The sequence below is a fragment of the Myxocyprinus asiaticus genome, chromosome 17, assembly GCF_019703515.2.
Source record: "Myxocyprinus asiaticus isolate MX2 ecotype Aquarium Trade chromosome 17, UBuf_Myxa_2, whole genome shotgun sequence".
In the NCBI taxonomy this organism is placed as follows: domain Eukaryota; kingdom Metazoa; phylum Chordata; class Actinopteri; order Cypriniformes; family Catostomidae; genus Myxocyprinus; species Myxocyprinus asiaticus.
The window spans coordinates 39,730,036-39,752,870 of NC_059360.1; the positions used below are offsets into that span (position 1 = coordinate 39,730,036).

A 22,835-nucleotide genomic window follows, 5' to 3' on the forward strand; every position below is an offset into this window, starting at 1 on the left:
TCTGCTGAGACATCGCCTCTTCCATTCAAGGCATAGACCATAATCAACTTACTCTGACAGACAAGACGCTCAGCCAAAAACATACATAAACAGTAACTAAAAGTGCCAGAGGCGGCTTTGCCACTCACCTAAACTTTCCCTTGTTCCTGCACGAAGATATTTTGCAAGACGCCTTCACATGGTCTCTTCCTCCGCGCTTTGTAAGACCCTCTTTAACAGCTGGAGGAGCGTGCACGGTTATTCATTTGTGTTATATTTTTTCTAACCGGAGGAATCGCGCGCAGACAATGCTGAGTTACATTCGAGACCGCGTGCTTTTGCTTTGCTCTTTGCTGATTGTGGCATTTCCAGCACGCGCCTCCTCTAAATTGCTACATTGTTGACATTGGGGCGATGATGTCATGGCGATGCACCCATATTAAAGAAAAAAACCTAAGCCATTCAGTGTTTCTACAATCTGTAAATTTTACAGCTTCACACCTGTAAATGAATCACCTTCGGAAGTGTCACTTACTACGGATAGTAATGTAACGCGTTTTGCGTGCTTATGATTTCATGCATGATTGATTAAACTCCCTAGAATGAAATGCATTTTTTTTAAACAAATGCGCAATAAATACTGATTAATAAAAAAAATATATATATTATGTGTTTGCCTATATATGTGCTTTATGTATTATTTTAATACAATATGTTTTTTTTAATCATTATATCTATCTATAAATAGTAACTAATCAGAATTTTTCTAATAGCTAAATTAAGCTAAATTTAAAGGAATATTCAATATAATACAATCAATACAAGTTAAGCTCAATCCACTGCATTTGTGGCATAATATTGATTACCAAAAAAATAAAAAATAAAAATACAAAAAAAAAAAAAAAAAATACAAAAAAGAAAGAAAGAAAAAGAAAAACAATTAGACTCGTCAATCCTTTTCTTTAAAAAAAAAAATAAAAGCACAAATTTTGGTTACAGTGAGGCACTTACAATGGAAGTGAATGGGGCCAGTTGTTGGAAGTTTTATAGGCAGAAATGTGAAGCTTATCATTTTATAAAAGCACTTGCATTAATTCTTCTGTTAAAACTCATGTATTATTTGAGCTGTAAAGTTGTTTAAATCATCATTTTTACAGTCATTTTAGAGTTTTAGGGTTTGTTGACATCGTCATGGGAACAAAGTTGTAAAATTGGATATAACTTTACACAGAAGAGGTTAGTAAGTGATTTTATCACTTTAAAATCATGTTAACATGCATATTGTTTATGTATTGTGGCTATAATTTTGAAACAGTGAGTATTTTAACGTTTATGAATTGGCCCCCATTTACTTCCATTGTAAGTGCCTCACTGGAACCCAGATTTTTGCTTTTTTTTTTTTTTTTAAAGAAAAGGAGGGGCAAAATAAATTTTTGTGATAATCAATATTATGCCACAAATGCTGTCAGTTGAGCTTAACTTGTATTGAACCCGAAATGTTTCTTTAAAAGTGGACGGATGCTGAAAATTCCAAAATTGTCTTTAATTAGTGTGAAACCTTGATTTCTGTCTAAAGTTTCTTATACATTTCTATATTTTATTTTTTATTTCTTTATTTTTCATCATTTTATACCTAAAAATGTAACATTATATTGTGACAGAGAATTGTAATTCTTGGAGTGCTATCAAAATTAATTATTATTGTATTAAAACAGAAGACATCTGGATAAATCAGAGAATCATGCTTTTATTTTGTGGTATGTACATTTGCAAGGACAGTCTATGTTAGAGTAAGCATAGTAGCACTTAATTCGACTGTACCCCAAAGGAGCTGTCAAGCAATTATTTGAATTATCAGGTTGTAGCAGACAGCTCTTGCTTCTTCTTTGATTTAGATCCAAACGAGCCATAATTTCACTGTTAGGTTTAAAAATAACTGTGACTGATTCTCAAAGGTGCAGAGTGGCATTGACATCAAAGTCGTCTTTTTGGCAGTAAATGAACACCTTAAAAATGCCTTGGTTCTGCATCTACTTCACAAAGTATCCCTGGAACCTATCACAGAATGCATGTTGCACTTTGGTAAAGAAAGCTTTCCAGCTTTGGTTGAGCCATTAAAGTAATTTCAAACACAAGGGATTTGTCATTAATGAAGCAGAATCATTTTTCAAAATAAGGAAAATAATTTTTCCTATTTTGATTTAAATAATTGTAATAAAGTTAATTTTCTGACTTCAGGTTCATGAATTTTGAACATATAGATTTATATTTATTGTCTATGCTCATCTTAATATGTAGGATTGTAGCCTATTGAATATAGAGTTATAGTTATTTATTTTTATATTATTTTTTTATAAAATGTTTGTTCACGCACATACATGTGTAAGGCAGGCTAGCAGCCTTATCTAAAGTGGTTAATATCCCAGCATACATATTCCTTTATACATTTATTTAAATAACTGAACGTCATTGACAACATTAATTGCACATCACTGACTGTGCTATGCTTAATGTCGACTTTTTAATGTCTTTAATCTCTTAATGTTAATGCGAACAATGCCCCCTTATGGCTGCGATTGAGAATGCAATGCTGTTTATAATGGCATTTTAAATAAAATAAATACCTAGGCTACAATTTATGAATCGGCCAACCCTTTTTTCTTATAAAATGAATAAATAAACAAATAAATAAATAAATTACAACCATCCAACACTGTTTTTATTTTGCATGCGCTGTTATCCTACAATCATTTTACATACAAAATACATGTAAAGTGCAAATACTGATAGTGTATTTATTTTTCTGTAAAACAAAATAAAATAAAAAATACCCGTAAAAAAAAATGCTGGAGTTAAAAATCACAGAGAAATGAGCTGAGCTGCGCTGGTCCAACTAAAGCAGACAATGAGTGAATGAGACAGTATGTCTTTTGCGATACATTACCATCAACCGCCGTCTGACAGCTGTCATAGCAATCCAGTCACGCCAGACTGGTTTCCACTGCTCTCCAGTCCACAAATTGACGAATCATGCTATGGGAAAGGCATTGCTCATGAATATTCAGATTTGTCAACGTCAACTAAACTTAATATTCATGAACTTGGATTCGCAGTAGCAGGATATGTGATTTGTCCTCCCGTCCAGCAGATGGCAGCCAAACTCGCTGATTCTACAATTGCGAAATAAACAGCACAGAAGAAACTGCTGTGCACTGACACTTCCGCGTTATTTCTACAGCGTGAAATTTAACGTACAACGTTAAACTTTATGTTAAATGTAATTCTGTTCATACACAAAGAAAACGCGTCTTCCATTACATGATGTCTCTCAGCAGAGGTATGATGTTGTCATTGTAGGAGTTCAGTCTAAGTGCTTACTTGACTGAAGCATTTGTATTAGCTAACTCATGTATCACTTTTAAGCTATTATGTGGTCAATGGTGTTTCGTGTTTGCGGTTTTGGTTCTTATACTTAAGAATTATGTTCCAACAACACCATATTATGTGGCTTTTTATGGAAAACTTGTCATGTTCTTTTTTTCAATGGGTTCCACTCATCTAAATTCAGGAAGGTCCTTTCACTTTTACCATATCATATACACCGATCAGCCACAACATTTAAAGCCACCTGCCTAATATTGTGTAGGTCCCCCTCGTGCCACCAAAACAGTTCTGCTGACGGAAATGCCTTTTTGATGAGAGAGGTCAATGGAGAATGGCCAGACTGGTTCGAACTGACAGAGTCTATGGTAACTCAGATAACCGCTCTGTACAATTGTGTGAGAAGAATATAATCTCAGAATGTTATTCTAAGATGCGGATTGGCCCTGTTTTGGCGGCAGGTGGGAGACCTACACAATATTAAGCAGGTATTTTTAATGTTGTGGCTAATCAGTGTACAGTATGATGTTTAAATTAATGTTATGGTTTTCACAAATGCTGTAGGTTCATGTCAGTGTAATGACCTATGAACTGATAGACCTAAAACTGAAATTGCCTCCTACCTTATTGGCATTGTACACCTGGTTGTTTTGGTTTAATGTCCTTGCAGTTAAAGGAATGTTCCAGGTTCAATGCAAGTTAAGCTCAATTGACAGCATTTGTGGCATAATGTTGATTACCACAAACATTTGTTTCCCTCCTTTAAAAAATAAAATAAAATAAAAATAAAAAAAATCTGGGTTCCAGTGAGGCACTTACAATGGAAGTGTATGGGGCCAATTTGTAGATGTTAATTTGTATTGAACCCATAATATTCCTTTATTATACAGTTTGTCCCTATGGATAAGAAATGACCATAGGTCGTAAAGTTAATGATTTGTATATTAAAAGCTAGTTGTGCTACCTTTTTAGGACAGAACTCTCTGCCTAACTACAGATTGTGAGTTATGTTTCAACATGTTGTTTTGTGTTTGTTTAACAGCTAGAAATGGTGTATTCCAGGAAAAGTCCAAAGATGAAGATTGAGCCCGATGTTTTGAATTAACACTTTTGTCCCATCATTGGCTGATCCCTTTGGTGGAATGAACTTTATCCAACCTTAGGGGTAATGGCACGGTTCAGACGGAAATTTTGTTATGCACTGATCGTTTTAGCCCTGGTTGTATTTATTATAACAATTATTCTAAAGTCTCTGAGCCCTGAAGATAACAGTTTTGGCAGTCAGTTTGCGTTAAGACTTATTCCACCTCCCAGAGAAATGGAAAAAGACACCAAGGTTGCTGTATCCACTATGGCAGCACAAATGATAACAAAGAAGATACCTGCAGAGAAAGCTGGCAGCCTGGAGGACAAAATGCAAGATTTACCTGAGCCTATCTACAATGTGCATGCATTTTACTATGCATGGTATGGAAACCCTCAATTTGATGGAAAGTATGTACACTGGGATCATCCACTGTTGCCACACTGGGACCCTAAAGTTGCATCAGGTTATCCCACAGGAAGACACCAGCCACCTGAAGACATCGGAGCAAACTTCTACCCTGCCTTGGGACCATACAGTTCTAGAGACCCCTCTGTTTTGGAAGAACACATGCAACAACTGCGATCAGCTGCTGTTGGTGAGAAGTTTCCGAGCAACAGATAATATGTTTACTTACTATAATTGCTCAGTGCAGAATAAATACATAAAGTCAACACAGACACAAAGTGTAGATACAGTATATCAATTAGGGATGTGCCCAAAGCCGAATACCTTATTCGGAAAGGCACGAATAATGACTTCAAAACTAATAACGAATTCATCCGAATAATAGAAAAGATATTCAGAAGACTGATCATCCATCAGGCACAGGAATAAAGCGATATTTTAAAAAAACATATCGAAAATTACAAAGCAATGATGAGTCTGTGAAGCCAGTATTACTACGGTGTTAACCTAATGAATGAAAATGCGCACAGTGAGATTTCAAGTTCAGATTGGATTGCCGAAGTCTCGTCTCCGTTTGCGGTCTCAATTAATTGTGCGCGTTTTAGAAATCTAAGCTTGTAAAAAGTATTAACTATATCATGCAAATTTTCCACTTCTTGAAATGTCTTTTTGAAATGTCTGATGTGTAATACATTAACAACAAATGTTTCACACAATTCACACATAAGGATTTATAAACCAACCTGAGCGCGATGTTTAATTCCTGACCAGAGGAGCGATGATTTTATAGCTGAGCTCGACTGTAAGTTGACCACATTTATATTCACATTACCGGTGAAGGTAATTATATGGTTAATCCTTTATTCCAAAAATGTTTAAATGCTCCATAGAGGGTTAAATACTTCATAGAGTGTAAATCTATTCAGAATATTCCTGCACACGGAGAATTGCAAAAAAACAAACAAAAAAAAAAACATGCATTTTTCATGCATTTAGAAATATATAGAGGCTAGATCTTGCCATGTATTCCACTGCATTTCACTAATTATGCACATGTAATTAACTAATTAATTATGTCCTCCACAAAAATATGTGAACACAAAATAAACCTCGAGTGTATCATAAAAGTTTCTGATAGTGATTTCTGGTGCTTTCAGTTTGTAGGCTATATTAATTTATTCTCATTTCTTTTTTAATTTCTATTTGTATTTGTATTTAATATTTGCTGCAAAATGTGTGCTTTACATTTTACAATTGCTTGACACCTTGTGCCTCCAGATACATGCACACTGCACAGGCATAAACGAAAATTCTGTTTCAACAGATATTAATGTCCGAAATACCAGGAGAAACAACAGTTAACAACATATTCCACAGTTAATGTAGCCTACATATTCAGCATCATCTGGTTAAAAAAAGAAAAGAATATATCAATAATATAATTAATTAGTAATAATCATAAAATAATAATAATAATTATTATTATTATTATTATTATTAATAATAATAGTAATATTTAAGTAGGCCTATCCGAGGCATACTTTATATACAGAAGCTACAGCCTAAATGTAAGAGTTACATTTTAAAATGAGTTTGACGCACTTCCGGTTTAAACCACGTGCACATCCAGTTCTATCTGAATACAGCTATAGATACAGATAATTTTGTCGTAGTAACAGATACAGATAATGACTTTGCTACACACCCCTAATATCAATATAATATATACGGAAGATACAGATTTAGTGAGCAGTATCGAGTCTATAGGTGCATTGTTATATGAAGATGCATGATAACTTGTAGTTAGAAACTGTCTACTGAATATATGCTATGCTTATTCTTGGTCATTTCAGGTGTGCTTGCAATTTCTTGGTATCCACCTAGTATGAAGGATGACAATGGTGAAGCAATTGATGCCTTGGTGCCTTTGATTTTGGATGCTGCTGACAAATATAAATTGAAGGTGTTGTAGATACAGATGGCGGTTTGAAATTCATAGCCTTTGGCTTTTGTCTTAGATAATCTAACCGATTTTGTGTCCCTTACAGGTTGTTTTTCATATTGAGCCATACAAAGGACGAGATGATGCAAATATGCATGAAAATATTAAATATATTGTGGAGAGGTAAGTATGATGTATATCATCCTGCTCTTGCGATCCACAGTTTTCCTGACTATCAACTGGGCAGCGCAAGGATGATTCTAACTGCTGCTGGACTGTTTTCTGGTTTGGTCTCAAAGAGAAACTACTAATATGAGCATTTCAGATGGAAAACAACAACAATTTTAAGTGTTAGTTGTAGTAAAATAGAGTTCAGGCTCAACTTGCGCAGTTGTTGGTTGTCATAACTCGAAGTAGTTATTGATACAAGCATAATTCACCTCGGTTTATAGCTTAACATCATCCAACTTTGATGAGCAAGGCACTGTCAAAAAACATTTTTTGCAACTCTGTAGTCTAAAGTATCAACACTATGAAGCTACATGCTTTTTTTTTTGTAGACAATTTGTACTCGTTTAAAATGCTAAACATCACATTGTCCACTAATATCAATAATAGCATTTTAATAATATGAAATTTCAGTTGTAAAGTAGGGAACCACCAATGCTGCCAATGTTTATTAGCCAATTATTGAACAAATTAAAACCATCAGCTTATCGGTAATAAGCATTAAAACGGCAATATGAAAAATCTGTGGTTTATTTATAGTGGTCAACTGAGATATCGCCGAGGCTGATTAATCGGGCGATTTTCTAATTTTCAAATTATCGGCATCGGACGATAAATTTTCCTGTTTGGCCGATTTGTTTCTAAGGACACGAGGGCGCCGAGAATCGCCTGCTTGCATGTGAAGCGTCTGAAACATGTAAACGAGCAGTCCTATTTTTTGTTTTGTGTCATGTTGCTACTACAGTAATACATCGGTCTGCAACACAGTTTCATTTAAATGGTTTGCATATCAAAGCTGTGACAGATGCGTCTGAGCTCATAATGTTAAAGTGCTCATGTGTTTCACTCTCCCTCCTCAACAGCTCCCTGTAACTTTTAACTGTCTTGTCTAATGATAAAAAGGCAATTATCAAAAAACTAATATCATATACTGTCCACAAATATGTGGGTACCTCATTTAAACATATGTAATAAACAAACCTCACAAAACTTGAGCAAATCCAGCATCCTGTGAGCACTCATATTTCTTCCTCTAAAGCACGTATTCTATCAGCCTCTTTTCAACAGTTCCCTGTGACTTTTAACTCAAATTTTAACATATCGACATAAACTGAAAGGCTGCTCAGCAAGGAAGAAGCCATTGCTCCAAAACCACCATAAAAAAGCCAGACTACAGTTTGCAAGTGCACATGGGGACAAAAATCTTACTATTTGGAGAAATGTCCTCTAGTCTGATGAACTGTTTGGCCATAATGACCATCGTTGTGTTTGGAGGAAAAAGGGTGAGGCTTGCAAGCCAAAGAACACCATCCCAACCGTGAAGCATGGGGGTGGCAGCATCATGTTGTGGGGGTGCTTTGCTGCAGGTGGGACTGGACGTTTGACCCAAGTTAAACCATTTAAAGACAATGCTACCAAATACTAAACAAAGTGTTTGTAAACTTCTGACTCACTGGGAATGTGATAAAAGAAATAAAAGCTGAAATAATCATTCTCTCCTATTATTCTGACATTTTACATTCTTAAAATAAAGTAGTGATCCTAACTGACCTAATACAGGGAATGTTTTCTACAATTAAATGTCAGGAATTGTGAAAAACTGAGTTTAAATGTATTTGGTTAAGGTGTATGTAAACTTCTGACTTGTACTACTGAACTGTATGTCTGCTCACGTTATCAACAAATGCACAAAGATTACCCTTTATTGTGTTTTTGTATGTTTTAAATTTAAATGAATACATTGTACTTCACAGGTATGGAAACCATCCTGCTTTTTACAGATACAAAACAAACACTGGCAAGTTTCTTCCATTGTACTATATATATGACTCCTACTTACAAAGCCCTGATGTCTGGGCACAGCTGCTGAAGTCGGATGGTAAATACACCATCAGGGACACACCATATGATGGCATCTTCATTGCACTTCTCGTGGATGATAGGCATAAGAAGGACATACTGACTGCTGGCTTTGATGGACTCTACACTTACTTTGCAACCAATGGCTTTACCTATGGTTCTTCACACCACAACTGGAGAACCATTAAAACCTTCTGCGATTATAACGATTTGGTTTTCATACCAAGTGTTGGGCCAGGTTACATCGACACTAGCATTAGGCCTTGGAACTCCAAGAATACAAGGAACCGCATTAACGGGAAATATTACGAGACTGCCTTTAATGCGGCAGTGGAAGCGAGGCCACAGATCATCTCTATAACTTCATTTAACGAATGGCATGAAGGAACACAAATTGAAAGGGCTGTCCCCAAGACATGGGGTAAAATGACATACCTTGACTACCTTCCTCATAAGCCTACAGCTTATTTAGAGATAACGCAGAAGTGGGCTAGAAGATTCAGTGAGGAGCAGAAGAAATGGCTGGAGTAAAGTTCTTAAGTGTTACTCCTGCAAAAGGAGCAGTGAGGTTTTCTTTTTTTCTTTTTTTTTTTAGATTTGTACATTTGTTTAACTACATGCCTTTTAACCACTGTCTGTAAATTTGACTCATCAAACTTGCTTTCATAGATATTCTGCCAAGGTGCTATGAATTAAATAATTGTCTGTGGTCTGACCTTGCACCACAATGAATGAATGAATTTTATTTATTTATTTATTAATTAATGGGAATTATTACATTTTTTTTAAACAATAAATTATTAAACTAAAGGAACATTTTATTATTTCTATCACATTAGGGTTTTTTATTTTATTTTATATATAATAAGTGTGTGGTTTGTTTCTATATGTCTTATGCACCTAGGTGAGACCTGGGCTAGTTGTCACACACAGGGGGTGTTACTGTTCTGTTTTGAGACAAAAGGCCAATTAAACAAATATGTGTTTTCTCAAGCAGTGGTTTTATGTGCTTATTTTAAACACCTATCTCAAAACGATCCTAATTTAGAAACATTTCGTGAATTCTATCCTCCAAATTAAATGCCAGTATCATCATATTTTGGCTATAGCTATTGGTTAAACTAGGGAACAATAAAACAACACTGATGTACATTCAGGCAAGAGTCATCTGTTAAATGAAGGTAGATTTGAACCAAAAAGGTTGAACTGTTTATATATATATATATAATGTTATAAACGTCAGGTTGTGGCAAGTTGTCACATGTATTTTAAATATAAGGTATATAATTATAAAAGTATACAATCAATTCCAGCATTGATGGCCAATTATTATTATTATTTTGTATGTTATATTTAACATTTTTGTTCTGTTTTGTAAATGTTTTAGTGTTTAAATTTGACAGTTTAAAGCCTATAATATGCTTTATAAAGTGATATTCCAGGTTCAATACGAGTTAAGCACAATCAACAGCATTTGTGGGATAATGTTGATTATTATGAAAAATCAAAGAAAAAAAGAAAAAAATGAGGTTACAGTGAGCCACTTACAATGGAAGTGAATGGGGCCAATTTTTGTAGGGTTTAAAGGCAGGAATTTGAAGCTTATACTTTTATAAAAACACTTGCATTAATTCTTCTGTTAAAACTCATGTATTATTTGAAGTGTAAAGTCTTTTTAGAGTCTGACATTACATCGTCATTGTAACGAAGTTGTAAAATTGGCTATAACTTTACACAATAAATGTTAGCAAGCAATTTTATCTCACTAAAATCATGATAACATGCATATTATGTCTTGTTTCTATACTTTTGAAATAATGAGTATTTTAACGTTTACGGATTGGCCCCATTCACTTCCATTGTAAGTGCTTAACTGGAACCCAGATTTATGCTTGTTTACAGGGGCATAACTTGTATAGAACCTGGAATATTCCTTTAATACCAAGTTCCATTGTGACAACTAGCCCCGGTCTTCATGAAAATGCTTGGTGCGACTATCCTTATGAGGGCTCTCCATAGACATAATGATTTTTATACTGTATGAACTATAGATTATATCCCCTAAACCTACCCCTAAACCTAACCCTCACAAAAAAACCTCTGAATTTTTACATTTTCAAAGAAAAAAAAAAAAACATCGTTTAGTATGTTTTTTTAAGATGTTTGAATTATGGGGACACTAGACATATCCTCATAAACCACATTTATAGCATAATAACCCTTGTAATTACCAGTTTGTAACCTAAAAAAATGTCCTCGTAGACCACCCAAACACGCACACACACATAATCTCTCTCTCACTCGTTCTCTTCCTCTCTCTCTCTCTCTCTCTCTCTCTCTCTCTCTGTGTGTGTGTGTGTCCATGCGTTACCCGCAGTGACACTGGCAAGGTAACCTAGCGCGCGCGTATGTGTGTGCGTTACATGGCGTCTTTCCAGCGATGCTCTTGCTCATACTAGCTGTTTTTCACCCATAGACGCTTTCATGTTTCGACTTTCACGCGCACATTTATGTCGGTCATTATTGCAGACACTTGCAACATGCATTGATGCACAGGCGAATGCGATGGGTTCAGGTGCATCCCATTCCTGGCGAATTGTTTATCAAATATTATCACCATCGGACATATTTCGGCACCAGAATATACGCGAGGTGTGTGGGATGTCTGCGGGTAAATAAATGAAGAACATGTGGCTTTCCCTCGAGAATGATTGCTTATGGAGAGGTGAGCGAAATGATTTACTGAAACCGAAGAAAGGTTACCTGTTTTTTTTTTTTTTGTTGTTGTTTTTTTTTCATCATATATAGCACCAATGAGTCTAGGCATGCATGGAAATGTCATACACGAGCTGCATGCACCGTCATTTTTTCATTCATCTCATGGGGGATTTTTTGAATTATAATAATTAAACATGGCACGAGCGCGGGGACATGAATTCTCAGCGGGAAGCTTCATGTGTCCTTTTTGGGTAGCTAGGAATAACACGTAAGACGTAACTGTGTTTTAAGATGACCTTCAGGCTCAGCATCACTGGTGGAAGCAAACCTTACCTTGCATGAAATGACTTAGATCCAATTAATTGTTATAATTTTTATTATAATATAATTATATTATAGTATAATTATAAATAAAGGCTATTGACACCATATAACCCATGGTATAGACATTCATTTGTATAGCTTACAAATTAAACTACACAAATGCATCCAAATAGACTATAGGAAATAGATTTGCAGTCATGGATTTGCATCTACTTGTTTTCTTGGATTTATTAGACGTGAACACTGTAGCCAACAAGCACACAACCCTGAGTGTCCCAAATACATCACAATACATTTAAAACAAAATGTCTTAATAAAAGACTCTGAGTGAGGCACAAACATGCAACTGTGTTCCTCTGTTATCTGTTTACATTCATAGCATCATGCATCACATGCAAAATGTGTATTGTTATCCAGAAATGTATGTGTAGATATAGATATCAGTTAGATGCCAGTGAATACATTTCATTCAATTCTAGCAGATAGAGGACATGGAATGTTAAACACTTTGTAGTTGCTAATTACAGGACCTTTACACAGCCCTCAGGACCTTTTAAACAGCCCAATTATACCCTAAATCTTGAGAAAATATTGCATACATCTGCAATAAATATAACATATTACGGTTTGTTTTGGTTATGCCAAGTGTTTAATTGAATAACAACTCAATTTTGAGACATAAACATAGGTTTATAATCTATTTCTCCCATATGATGACTTTAATAAACCTTTAAAACAGCTCTTACGTTGGACTACACATGGATTAATGGCAAATGGAAACTGCGGAGTTGACACAGAGGTCATATCTCATGCGTACCAGCACTGAAAATGTAAATCCTTTATACAAAATGCATTAATGGCATGCTTAATGCAGCAAAGCGAGACCCAAACATAGCCTAATGGAGAGAACTTGAGCATTCATTATTCCCACAACCCCACCAAAAATGTATGTGGTTTATACAGTTGCAGACAAAATGCACTATAATCATCAGATGAAGAAGTTGAAACAGGTGTTTTAGATACAGAAGATATACAAAATATGCAGTGCTGTGATTGGCCCACAGGGGCACATCTTCACTGACTCCACATATGACTCATATGATATATTTAATGTTTTCTAAATTCATACGAAAATTGTGTGGGTAACAGACCTACAGACTGAAATTGCACGTTGTCAGCTGCTGACTGTGTCGAGACAGACCTCTAGGGGGAGCTTGACGCTCTGAAAACCAGATCCTCCATGCATTCGCATTTAAATCTTAGAATGTTTTATATCCCTTTGGAGAAATTTTACACTGGATAGTTATTTTTAATAAAAACTGATAGCAGCATTGATAAAAAAAAAAATATATAGATGCATGACTGGCCAATTCTATGCTGATTATGTATATACTGGAAGTCTGGACACAGTTTTCAGGTAGCGTTAATTGAAATAAGTCAAAGTTTTCAATGCTGTTTGCTGTATTATATTCAATTTACTGAACTTACTGAGCTACTTTTCTCTAAGGTTGCAACAGGGTTGCAGAAATTTTAACACAATTTAGAGGTTAGGAATATGGTTAGGGGAACTAAGCAAACATTCTGTTTCCATAGAAAAAGCTTTAGGCAACCAAAAATGTAAACATTTAAAAATGTATTCCTTTAGCAGATACTTTTATCCAAAATTACAAAATGAGAAAGGATACAACTTAAGCAATTAATCTTAAGGAAACAGTAACATGAAAAGTGCTGCATTACAAATGTTTATTTGTATTAGAAAAGTAGGAGCCAAAAGAGATTAGAGTGCAAATTATTAATATTATTATTATTATTATTATTATTATTATTATTATTTAAGTGTGTAGGGTTAAAATGGACCTTAAAAGATCTATTCTGGGTACACATACAGGAAATCAAAAGTTTCTTGAACCAAACAAATAGCATAATATTAACATCTTCATCTTACCATGTCTAAAAAATTCACTCTTGGTTAATAGGTCTTTAGATTCTATCATCTCCTGATATCCTGAAGATGGCAGTGTCCTCGTGCATATAAAAGTGAGAGACTGAGTGTTCTTTATAATGATCCAGACTGTTAATAATGGAGTTAATCCATTATTTTTGAGGATACAGTCCTATTCAACATTTACAATGCTTGATATGAAACTGATAATTGATTTTGCATTTTAAGTGATCTATTCAATCTCTTTTCTCCCTGGAACCTTAATGAGAAGACCTTTGATTTTAAGGCTGACATTCTTCTGGTAATTAAAAGAAGAACCTGCTACATACTAGCATTTTACCTTCTGGATTTCAGCAAATCTATCAGGTGAATGAATAATATTATTCACTACATTACCAATTAAAGGGATAGTTATTTTAAAGATATATTAATGAAAGTATTAAGTGTTTTTATCCATACAATATAAGTCAATGGTGTCCAAAAAAGGACATAAAGACAGCATAAAATATTCCATGTGACATGATTGGTTTAATCCATGTTTTCTAAAGTAATACGATCACTTTGGGTGAGAAACAGACAAAAACGTCCTTATTCACTATAAATCTTGACATCTGTCTCCTTGTCGCGTTCATGAGAGAATATCATTCACACACTTTATAGCGTTTGCAGTGGCGGTTCTAACTTATATGGCGCCCCGGGCAAACCCCCCCTTCAGGGTCCGTGCCTCTCCCTGCAAGCGCCCTGTGCGGCCCCCGGCTGTGCCTAAATCCGCCACTGAGCACTTGGCATACATGCAGGGTGCTGTACAAAAACCAGTCACAGTGTTGCCAGGTTTGCGGTTTTCATGACCTGTTGCGGTATTTTGGAAAAGGCAGACGCAAGTCGTGAGATGAGTATTTTGGGATACTTTTAAAATGTACTGCGTTCGCCAAAAGGTTGAGGATTAACACTAGAAAATCTAAATGATGTACAATGATACTGGGATCGATACCTGGCAACTGAGTGTAGCGTCAAAGCATCACCGTCTTGAAGCCTGCACTGTGTTGCCATTGGGCCGATTCTGATCTGTTCCTCACCCAAAACGATTGTATGGCTTCCGAAGACATGGATTATACCAATCGAGTCATATGGATTACCTTTATGCTGCTTTTATGTCATTTTTGGAGCTTGAATGTTTGGACCCCATTGACAAAATATCTTAGTTTGTGTTCTGCAGAAGAAATAAGTTTGCGACGTCATGAGGGTGAGTAAATAATGAAAGAATTTCCATTTTTGGATTAACTATACCTTTTAGAAGAAATTTTATAGCACCCATGTTGAATTTTTCAGTGTTTACCGTTTGCTGATTTTGAAAAGTGTCCAAGATGTTATCCTATTATATTTAAAGTGCATACAATTGATTTTTATTTTCTGCTTTCACTTTTCTCTGTCAAGGCCAGAGTATGCCATCTTCACCAACTCACAGAATCCTGCGACCCCTCCTGCTCGGTACCTTTTTACTAGGATGCTTTGTGACTCTGTTTTTAATGTACATCAAGCCATCTACAAGCTGGTTGTCCGGCCCCATTGAGTCCGAAACATCCACAGTGCGAGTGAAAAGCCTCCTTACCAACAGAAGTGACCAGAACCAGACCACAATTCTAGTCTGGCTTTGGCCTTTTGGGGAGACCTATGACCTGAATGTCTGCAGCTCTTTGTTCAGCATCGATGGCTGCTTCATCACCGCCGATCGAAACCTTTACAACAAATCTGACGCCGTCGTCATACATCACAGGGACATCACCAGTGACCTGTCAAACATGCCACCTGCGTATCGCCCTATGCTGCAGAGATGGATCTGGATGAACTTTGAGTCACCATCGCATTCATCTCAGTTAGCTGGTATTGAAAACCTGTTTAATTTAACTCTTAACTATCGGCAGGATGCTGATATAGAAGTGCCTTATGGATTGATTGTCGCTGCCCAAAGAGAGGAGGACTTTGTGCCGCCAAGCAAGAATAAGCTAATTTGTTGGATTGTCAGCAATTGGAACCCGGATCACGTACGAGTGAAATACTACAACGAATTGTACAAACACATTGAGGTTCATGCATATGGGCAAGCGTTTGGTGAGTACATTTCTGACCAAGACTATTTCCCGACAATCGCAAGCTGTAAATTCTACCTGGCATTTGAGAACTCTATCCACAAAGACTATATTACAGAGAAATTGTACAATCCGCTCTCTGTCGGTACGGTACCAGTGGTGCTCGGCCCACCAAGGGAGAACTATCAGAACTTTGTGCAGGGAAATGCTTTCATTCATGTTGATGATTTCCCCTCTCCAAAGGAACTGGCTGATTACCTGCTGTTCCTTGACAAAAATGAGGAGCTTTACCTGAAGTACTTTGACTGGCATAAACACTTTAAGGTGAAAAAGGCTTACTTCTGGGCTGAGCATACGTGTCTTGCTTGTGATTATGTGAGAAGGCACAACGAGTACAAGGCAATTAACAAGCTTGACAAGTGGTATTGGGGTTAATCAACACACAAACTTCTGGACCAGCTAAATAAAAGTTGCTCGACAATAAGAACTCCATGTAACTTAGTTCAAATAAGGGTCTGCTGTTGGCATTACAGATTTTTGTAAAACGTCCCAAAAATGCTTATTTAGAGTTCGGTTTTGTTCATGCATTTTATTAATCTGGATGCAAATCATGTATTTTATAGTTTATTATTTGTTATTATTTCTGCTTTTTTATTTTGTGCATTTGTTTGAAAAGCTAGTTTTGACCAAAATGAATTTAAAATTCAATTCCAAGGTTCAAAGCTTTCTCATACACCTACTGTAAGTACACATCCAGGAAGTATATTTATTTAATGAGAACAGAACACTTTTCTGAAACAGATATTTATGCTTTATTTATATCAACGTTGTGTTCATGTTAGTGATAGAGTCATCTATGCAGTGTTTACAGAACTTATGTTGTGCAAAATGTCCATGTGCTGTAAATGTTATGTGTATAAGTATGTATTTTGAGGAAACCTGCCTTCCATTTCCATGGTTTTGTATGGATGTTGTTTTGCACGACCATTGATGCACTCATATTTTACCGTGTCATATTTGTCTACATTAGTGATCAGTTTAGTGCAACACTGTTACTGGAAAACAAACATGCAAGGAGTGTCATTGCTGATAATAATGTTTTACTGTACTGTATAACTGCTGATAATATCACTGTTAATTAGCTTACATGGCTTGGATATGTGTCAAAGTACTGTGAAGCTGTTTTTGAAATATTTCAATGTAACATTTCCTTTGTTTAACAGTGAAATGTTGATTTGAGAGTAAGAGCCTAATGTACTGTACATACAGTCATGAGTGGGTGGTGCCATATTTTGCAGGCGTACAGAAAATCGTGCTCAGATGTACAGTTTGAGAAAAATGAAATCATAATGTGAGTGGCATAATGACTGACTTTTTCAGTTTAGACACAATCTGGTGTTGGAAGGAGAACTTGCCATCTTGTCTCGGTTAGAAATTAATGCTCCAGTTTCAGATGTTTGCTGCCAAAGGTTTCTTTCTCAAAAGAGATGCTTCTCTCTGATCTTTTGCTCTGGGATTCACACCATTGCATTTCTCAGATCAGCCTTCCTTTCACGGTGCAAGACTGTTTTTGATGTGCTAACATAAACCTAATCAATCTAATATTAGATGAGGGTTTTAGTGGAGAACTCCTTTATTGATCACTAAGGGATAGAGCATGTTTAGATTTTTGATGGCAGTCTTTGCAAGGTTTGCTTCGCAATGCTGATACTTTTTGTTTTGATGTACACTACTGGTCAAAAGTTTTGAAACACTTGACTGAAATGTTTCTCATGATCTTAAAAATCTTTTGATCTGAAGGCGTATGCTTAAATGTTTGAAATTAGTTTTGTAGACAAAAATATAATTGTGCCACCATATTAATTTAATTCATTATAAAACTAAAATTTTATATATATATATATATATATATATATATATATATATATATATATATATATATATATATATATAAAGTTTTTGAAATGGATGACTTGGACCAAATAATAAAGAAAAGCAGCCAATAAGTGCCCAGCATATAGATGGGAACTCCTTCAATACTGTTTAAAAAGCATCCCAGGGTGATACCTCAAGAAGTTGGTTGAGAAAATGTCAAGAGTACATGTCTGCAAATTCTAGGCAAAGGGTGACTACTTTGAAGATGCTAAAATATAACACAGTTTTGATTTATTTTGGATTTTGTTTAGTCACAACATAATTCCCATAGTTCCATTTATGTTATTCCATAGTTTTGATGACTTTACTATTATTCTATAATGTGAAAAATAAAATTATAATAAAGAATGAGTAAGTGTTTCAAAACTATTGACCGGTAGTGTATATACATTAACAGATGAGATATGGAGATAGCTTTTTGTATGTAAAGGTTACAGACCCAATTCCTGCTGGTTTGATGCCTGAATAACACATACAATTGTGGGTTGTTGTTGTTGTGGTGTCTGTCCTACAGTACACTTGAATAGTTGAAAGTTGAATTGAGAATTTGTTGCTTTTAGTCAATATCCTTTTGCTTTGAGGCTATTTATATGCTTGTCTACTCCAAATGTTGGCAATATTATCTTATAGTATGAGTAGGCTATACATTTTAAATATACAATCTTTCTAGTCTCAAGTCTTAAGACCCAGAAAAATAATTAAAATTTTTGAGTCATGGGTTCCCCAAATAATTTTTTTTTTCATCCTGGTCTCATAGAAACACATTACTATACCTTCATTTTTACAAAATTAGTTTTTACGTGGCTCCTTGTACGTATCACAGCAATTTTCTGGTGAAATTAACACTAGAGGTGCTACAACAAAAATGACAAAAATCATAAGTGAAAGGGAAGATAAACATAAACACTTTTTGGCCTGTTTCTCACACAGTGTAATCTAATGACATCTAAACACTTTTACTATGGCGCATGACTTATAAGGTGATACATTTATCATTTGCATTATAGAACAAAGTACATTTACAAGTTTATGCAAGCACAAATTGTACTGTATGAGTCCTAATGAGATTGCAGGTTGATACATGAGCCAAAATTGTCATAAAAGCACCACAAAATGACGTGGTTGCTTCGGCAATTGTGTTTTTATCTCACATTTTCTTTTTCTGACACCATCGTTTAAGTTTAAGGTTTAGGGTAGGAACATAGGTTTTGATTTAAAACTCGATAGAGCATTAACCTTAAAAACCTCATTTGTTTGGGAGAAAATCTAACTTGCTTTTAGCGGCAAAAATGTTGCCACAATCAACGTTTTTTTTTATTTATTTTTTTTACTTTTGAGTAAAATAAGATCTGTTATAAACATTACTTGAAGAGACTTTCAGGTTTTGTTCTACAACATAAATTACACCCAGTCATGCATCAGAAGTAAATTTTGAAGTTGCTAATTAAGGAATGAAACTAAGACTATTTAAAAAAAAAAAAAAAAATGTGGAAATTCCCGAGGGAACTGCATGGCGAATTAGCAGTTAGGGTTAGCCTTCAAACTGATGCCATGACTGAACAGCTCTATAGCAAGGAGTAAATAATTGTTCACTGCTGTGAAATTACTAAACCCTATTGGCTATTTAAACAAAAGGGGGAGGAGCTTTTCGATAAACTTCCTTTTTTAATAGGAAATACTGTACATCAACACGGGAAAGAAAACTGCACTTGTCAAGCGATTTCATGTGGTCTTAAAATCCATTGACAGTTTTTAACTTTTGTATTTATCTGCCATCAGGGAACATCAGTTTAAAATGCTGATGTTTATCCATCTTGTCTGTATATTACTCAAATGTTCAAACACTGTTTAATGAGCCGGACTCTTTTATATAAATTAAGAAAGAAGATGTGTGCTCATACAAGCTGCACTACACATCTCAGATTAATGTTTGTTTGAAGATAATGAATGCTCTTTATGTATTGTAAATAGCTGTAATGTTTGATGATCTCTTACATGAGGATGAATGCACTGAAATGACATGAGTATAGTAAGCCTTTGCACCAAGTAAGAAAAGAGGAGGCATCTGCTACTGAAGACAAATATGACATTGTTATGCAGAGGCCATTTTCCGTCCCTTAGGCATTTTCCACAATGAAAATCTGTATCTTTTTTGGGGAATAGTGTTAATCCTTTTGACACTGTTGGACTGTTTCAACTTCAGCTGAAAGTTTCACTCATTCTCAAGTGTGTGATTTACTGTGCTGGTGACAGTTTCAGACTGAGTTGGAAACACATGTAAAGGGATAGCTCACCCAAAAATGAAAATTCTGTCATCATTTACTCTTCTCCATGTTGTTCCAAACTTGTATGACTTTATTTATTTCGTGGAACACAATAGGAGATGTTAGGCAGACTGTTAGATACCGACAGCCTCAATCACCATTCACTTCCATTACCTCACTTCTTTTTTTCACAGTCAATGAAAGAGAATGGTGACTGAGGCTGTCAGTCCGTAGCATTCAGTTCCTAACATCTCCTTACGGTTTGGAATGACATGAGGGTAAGTTAATGAGGATATCATTTTCAATTAAGTTGTCTAATTAAAAAGAAATTGAACTGTGAAATAAGAAAGACATGTTTATGGTTTCATGATGTAAAAAGTGAATCAGAGATTGCTTATTTCTTGTATTGTTTTGTTGCCTCTCTCTCTTTATTTCATGTGCACAATTGTATGCTGTGAGCTCTTGGTACCCTTTAAAACAGCCGTTGCATTATGAGTGTGTTAGTGGTGTCTGACTCAGAACCCCTGCTGACTCATACATGTAGGCTGGTCCCACAGACGCTGGCATGGAGTATAATATCTCCTCTATGCATTATGGACTCGAATGCAAAATGACCCACATTCCTATTGTGCAAAGGAACGCGAGGGTGTATAGAACTGTTCATTGCAACGTAAATTGCCAAAACATTGTTATTTGCCAAATGATTTACTGTAAATGTCTTAGTAAAAATAAAAGAGATAAAAATAAAATGACATTTGCAGAACATTACCTTACAGTTACCTTCTTCATTCTGAGAAAAAGAAGTTTGACACCAGTGAAAAGGCTTCTGTTTTGCATATTTTCTAATTTAATGAAAACATTTTTATTACACATTATTATCATCATAACAATTTGAGAGAAAAAGTTGAATTAAAAAAATGTAAATGAATATAAAAATGTATTAGTATTTGGTATACATCCCCTTTTGTACAAAACCTGATGATCCATGTTATCCAGCATGATTTAAGAAGATTTTAGATCTTGTGTTCTTCAGTGGAAACAAGAAAATCTGACATTTTGTACAAAGGACTTAACACATTCAATGTCAAATTTGCTTCCATTTGAGTATAGTGACTTAGAAGTAGCACAGAATTATAAATGTTTCTTAATTTTACATACCTTTGTTTTAAAGTTTTAAATTCTAAAGCTTTCTTTTATTTTTTAAATATATATTTCATATATACATATTTAAATATTATATAATTGTAATATATTAACTGTATTAAAATTAACATTTAAATATGTAATACATTTGTAGTAATAGTAATATATATAAATATATATATTAAAAACATTTAAAAAATAAAAATATATAACAATTTTACACACACACACACATCATAATATATATATATATATATATATAGACACACACACACACACACACACACACACATATATACACACACACACACACACACACACACATATATACACACACACACACACACACACACACACACACACATATACATATATAATTCATGTTTCAGATTCATTTTCTTTTTGATTTGTAACTAGTAACACCTAATAAAAAGGCAAAAATAAATACATTCTTAAACCAAATAGTTTTCCTAAAACTTGATGTTCACATATGTGGACAGTGGGACTAAGTTGTGAAATTTTAAATAATATGAAACTATAGAAAGTCAGATTTTTAAAATCAAATTGTTTATTCAAGTTTTTGAGACATTACAGAAATGACATCAGAAATAGCATAATTAATTCTGATTCAAAGTAAAGGCCAGCATCATCCAATCACTGGCAACCATGATAAAATAACATTATACATTATAAATTCTGAATCTATGTACTGATTACCATTGTCCCATGTCTGCCAAACATGTTGAGTGGTCCAAACACCATCTGCAGCCTGAACTAAACTTCTGACCGGCTGTTAAGAGTGAATGCACTTAGCTGCATAGGAAAAAAAATAGGATGCTCCCTTGCTCCCTAATTAGGGAATGACTTAACCTCCAGTGTGCTGTCTGTCTGCACTGGTCTCAGAACATTTCGAAATGCACCTTATTTTCATCCTAACTCTGTATACAGCCTCTGAAAGCAACATTATTCAGCTTTTGGATGCATCCATTGATTCTCAATGTGATAATGCACTTTGTTTAACAGTGTTCCATTTCGCGATCGATGACATTTAAAAAACGACAAATCGAATAAAACTAGAGACTCTACCCTTTTGACTTAAACAGGTTTTAATGTAAAAACTTAATGAGGTTTCTTACCAGATGTAGTTTTGTTGCCGTTGATCTAAAAGACAATCTCAGCTGAGATTGGCGCCATGCTGTTTTGTCACATGACTCGGTGCATCGAAAGTTTAACATTTTAGTGACAGCCAAGAGTCTCCTGAACAGAGATCATTCTTTAAAATTAAATACAATTATGCACAGCCTATAGCAAAGCCAAAACGTAATGTCCACGCATGTGGACGCGGGGGCCTCAGGAGGTTAAATAGATAGTAAATATATTGTAATAGTAATATATAAATAAGTATATATACAAAGTTTATTTTAAATGTTTTTTTTTTTTTTAACTTTTATTTAAATTAAAAACATATCTCACACTTTTGGAATACACTGTATTTTTCTAGGTGAGTGCATGAGCAAATGAACAGAAATTCTCTGCAAGC

General features: G+C 34.9%; 3 protein-coding genes across 3 annotated transcripts in view; 2 read left to right on the forward strand and 1 right to left on the reverse strand.

The window, feature by feature from the left end:
* LOC127455429 (transcription regulator protein BACH2-like) overlaps positions 1 to 479 on the reverse strand; it is a 42,868-nt gene extending 42,389 nt beyond the window's left edge. The window contains exon 1 of the mRNA XM_051723335.1: positions 129 to 479. The gene's annotated coding sequence lies outside the window, so the exon portion shown is untranslated. The remainder of the gene's footprint in view (positions 1 to 128) is intronic.
* A 2,692-nt stretch (positions 480 to 3,171) lies between these two features.
* Positions 3,172 to 9,875, forward strand: LOC127455439 (glycoprotein endo-alpha-1,2-mannosidase-like). The gene is made up of 5 exons (XM_051723352.1): positions 3,172 to 3,316; positions 4,403 to 5,042; positions 6,706 to 6,815; positions 6,901 to 6,977; positions 8,777 to 9,875. Exons 2-5 carry the CDS (start codon positions 4,529 to 4,531, stop codon positions 9,411 to 9,413), a joined length of 1,338 nt encoding a protein of 445 aa, XP_051579312.1. The 5' UTR covers positions 3,172 to 3,316; positions 4,403 to 4,528; the 3' UTR covers positions 9,414 to 9,875.
* A 1,449-nt stretch (positions 9,876 to 11,324) lies between these two features.
* Positions 11,325 to 17,858, forward strand: LOC127455443 (4-galactosyl-N-acetylglucosaminide 3-alpha-L-fucosyltransferase 9-like). Its single transcript, XM_051723358.1, has 3 exons — positions 11,325 to 11,607; positions 14,138 to 14,232; positions 15,301 to 17,858. Exon 3 carries the CDS (start codon positions 15,309 to 15,311, stop codon positions 16,386 to 16,388), a length of 1,080 nt encoding a protein of 359 aa, XP_051579318.1. The 5' UTR covers positions 11,325 to 11,607; positions 14,138 to 14,232; positions 15,301 to 15,308; the 3' UTR covers positions 16,389 to 17,858.
* Positions 17,859 to 22,835: the final 4,977 nt, after the last annotated feature.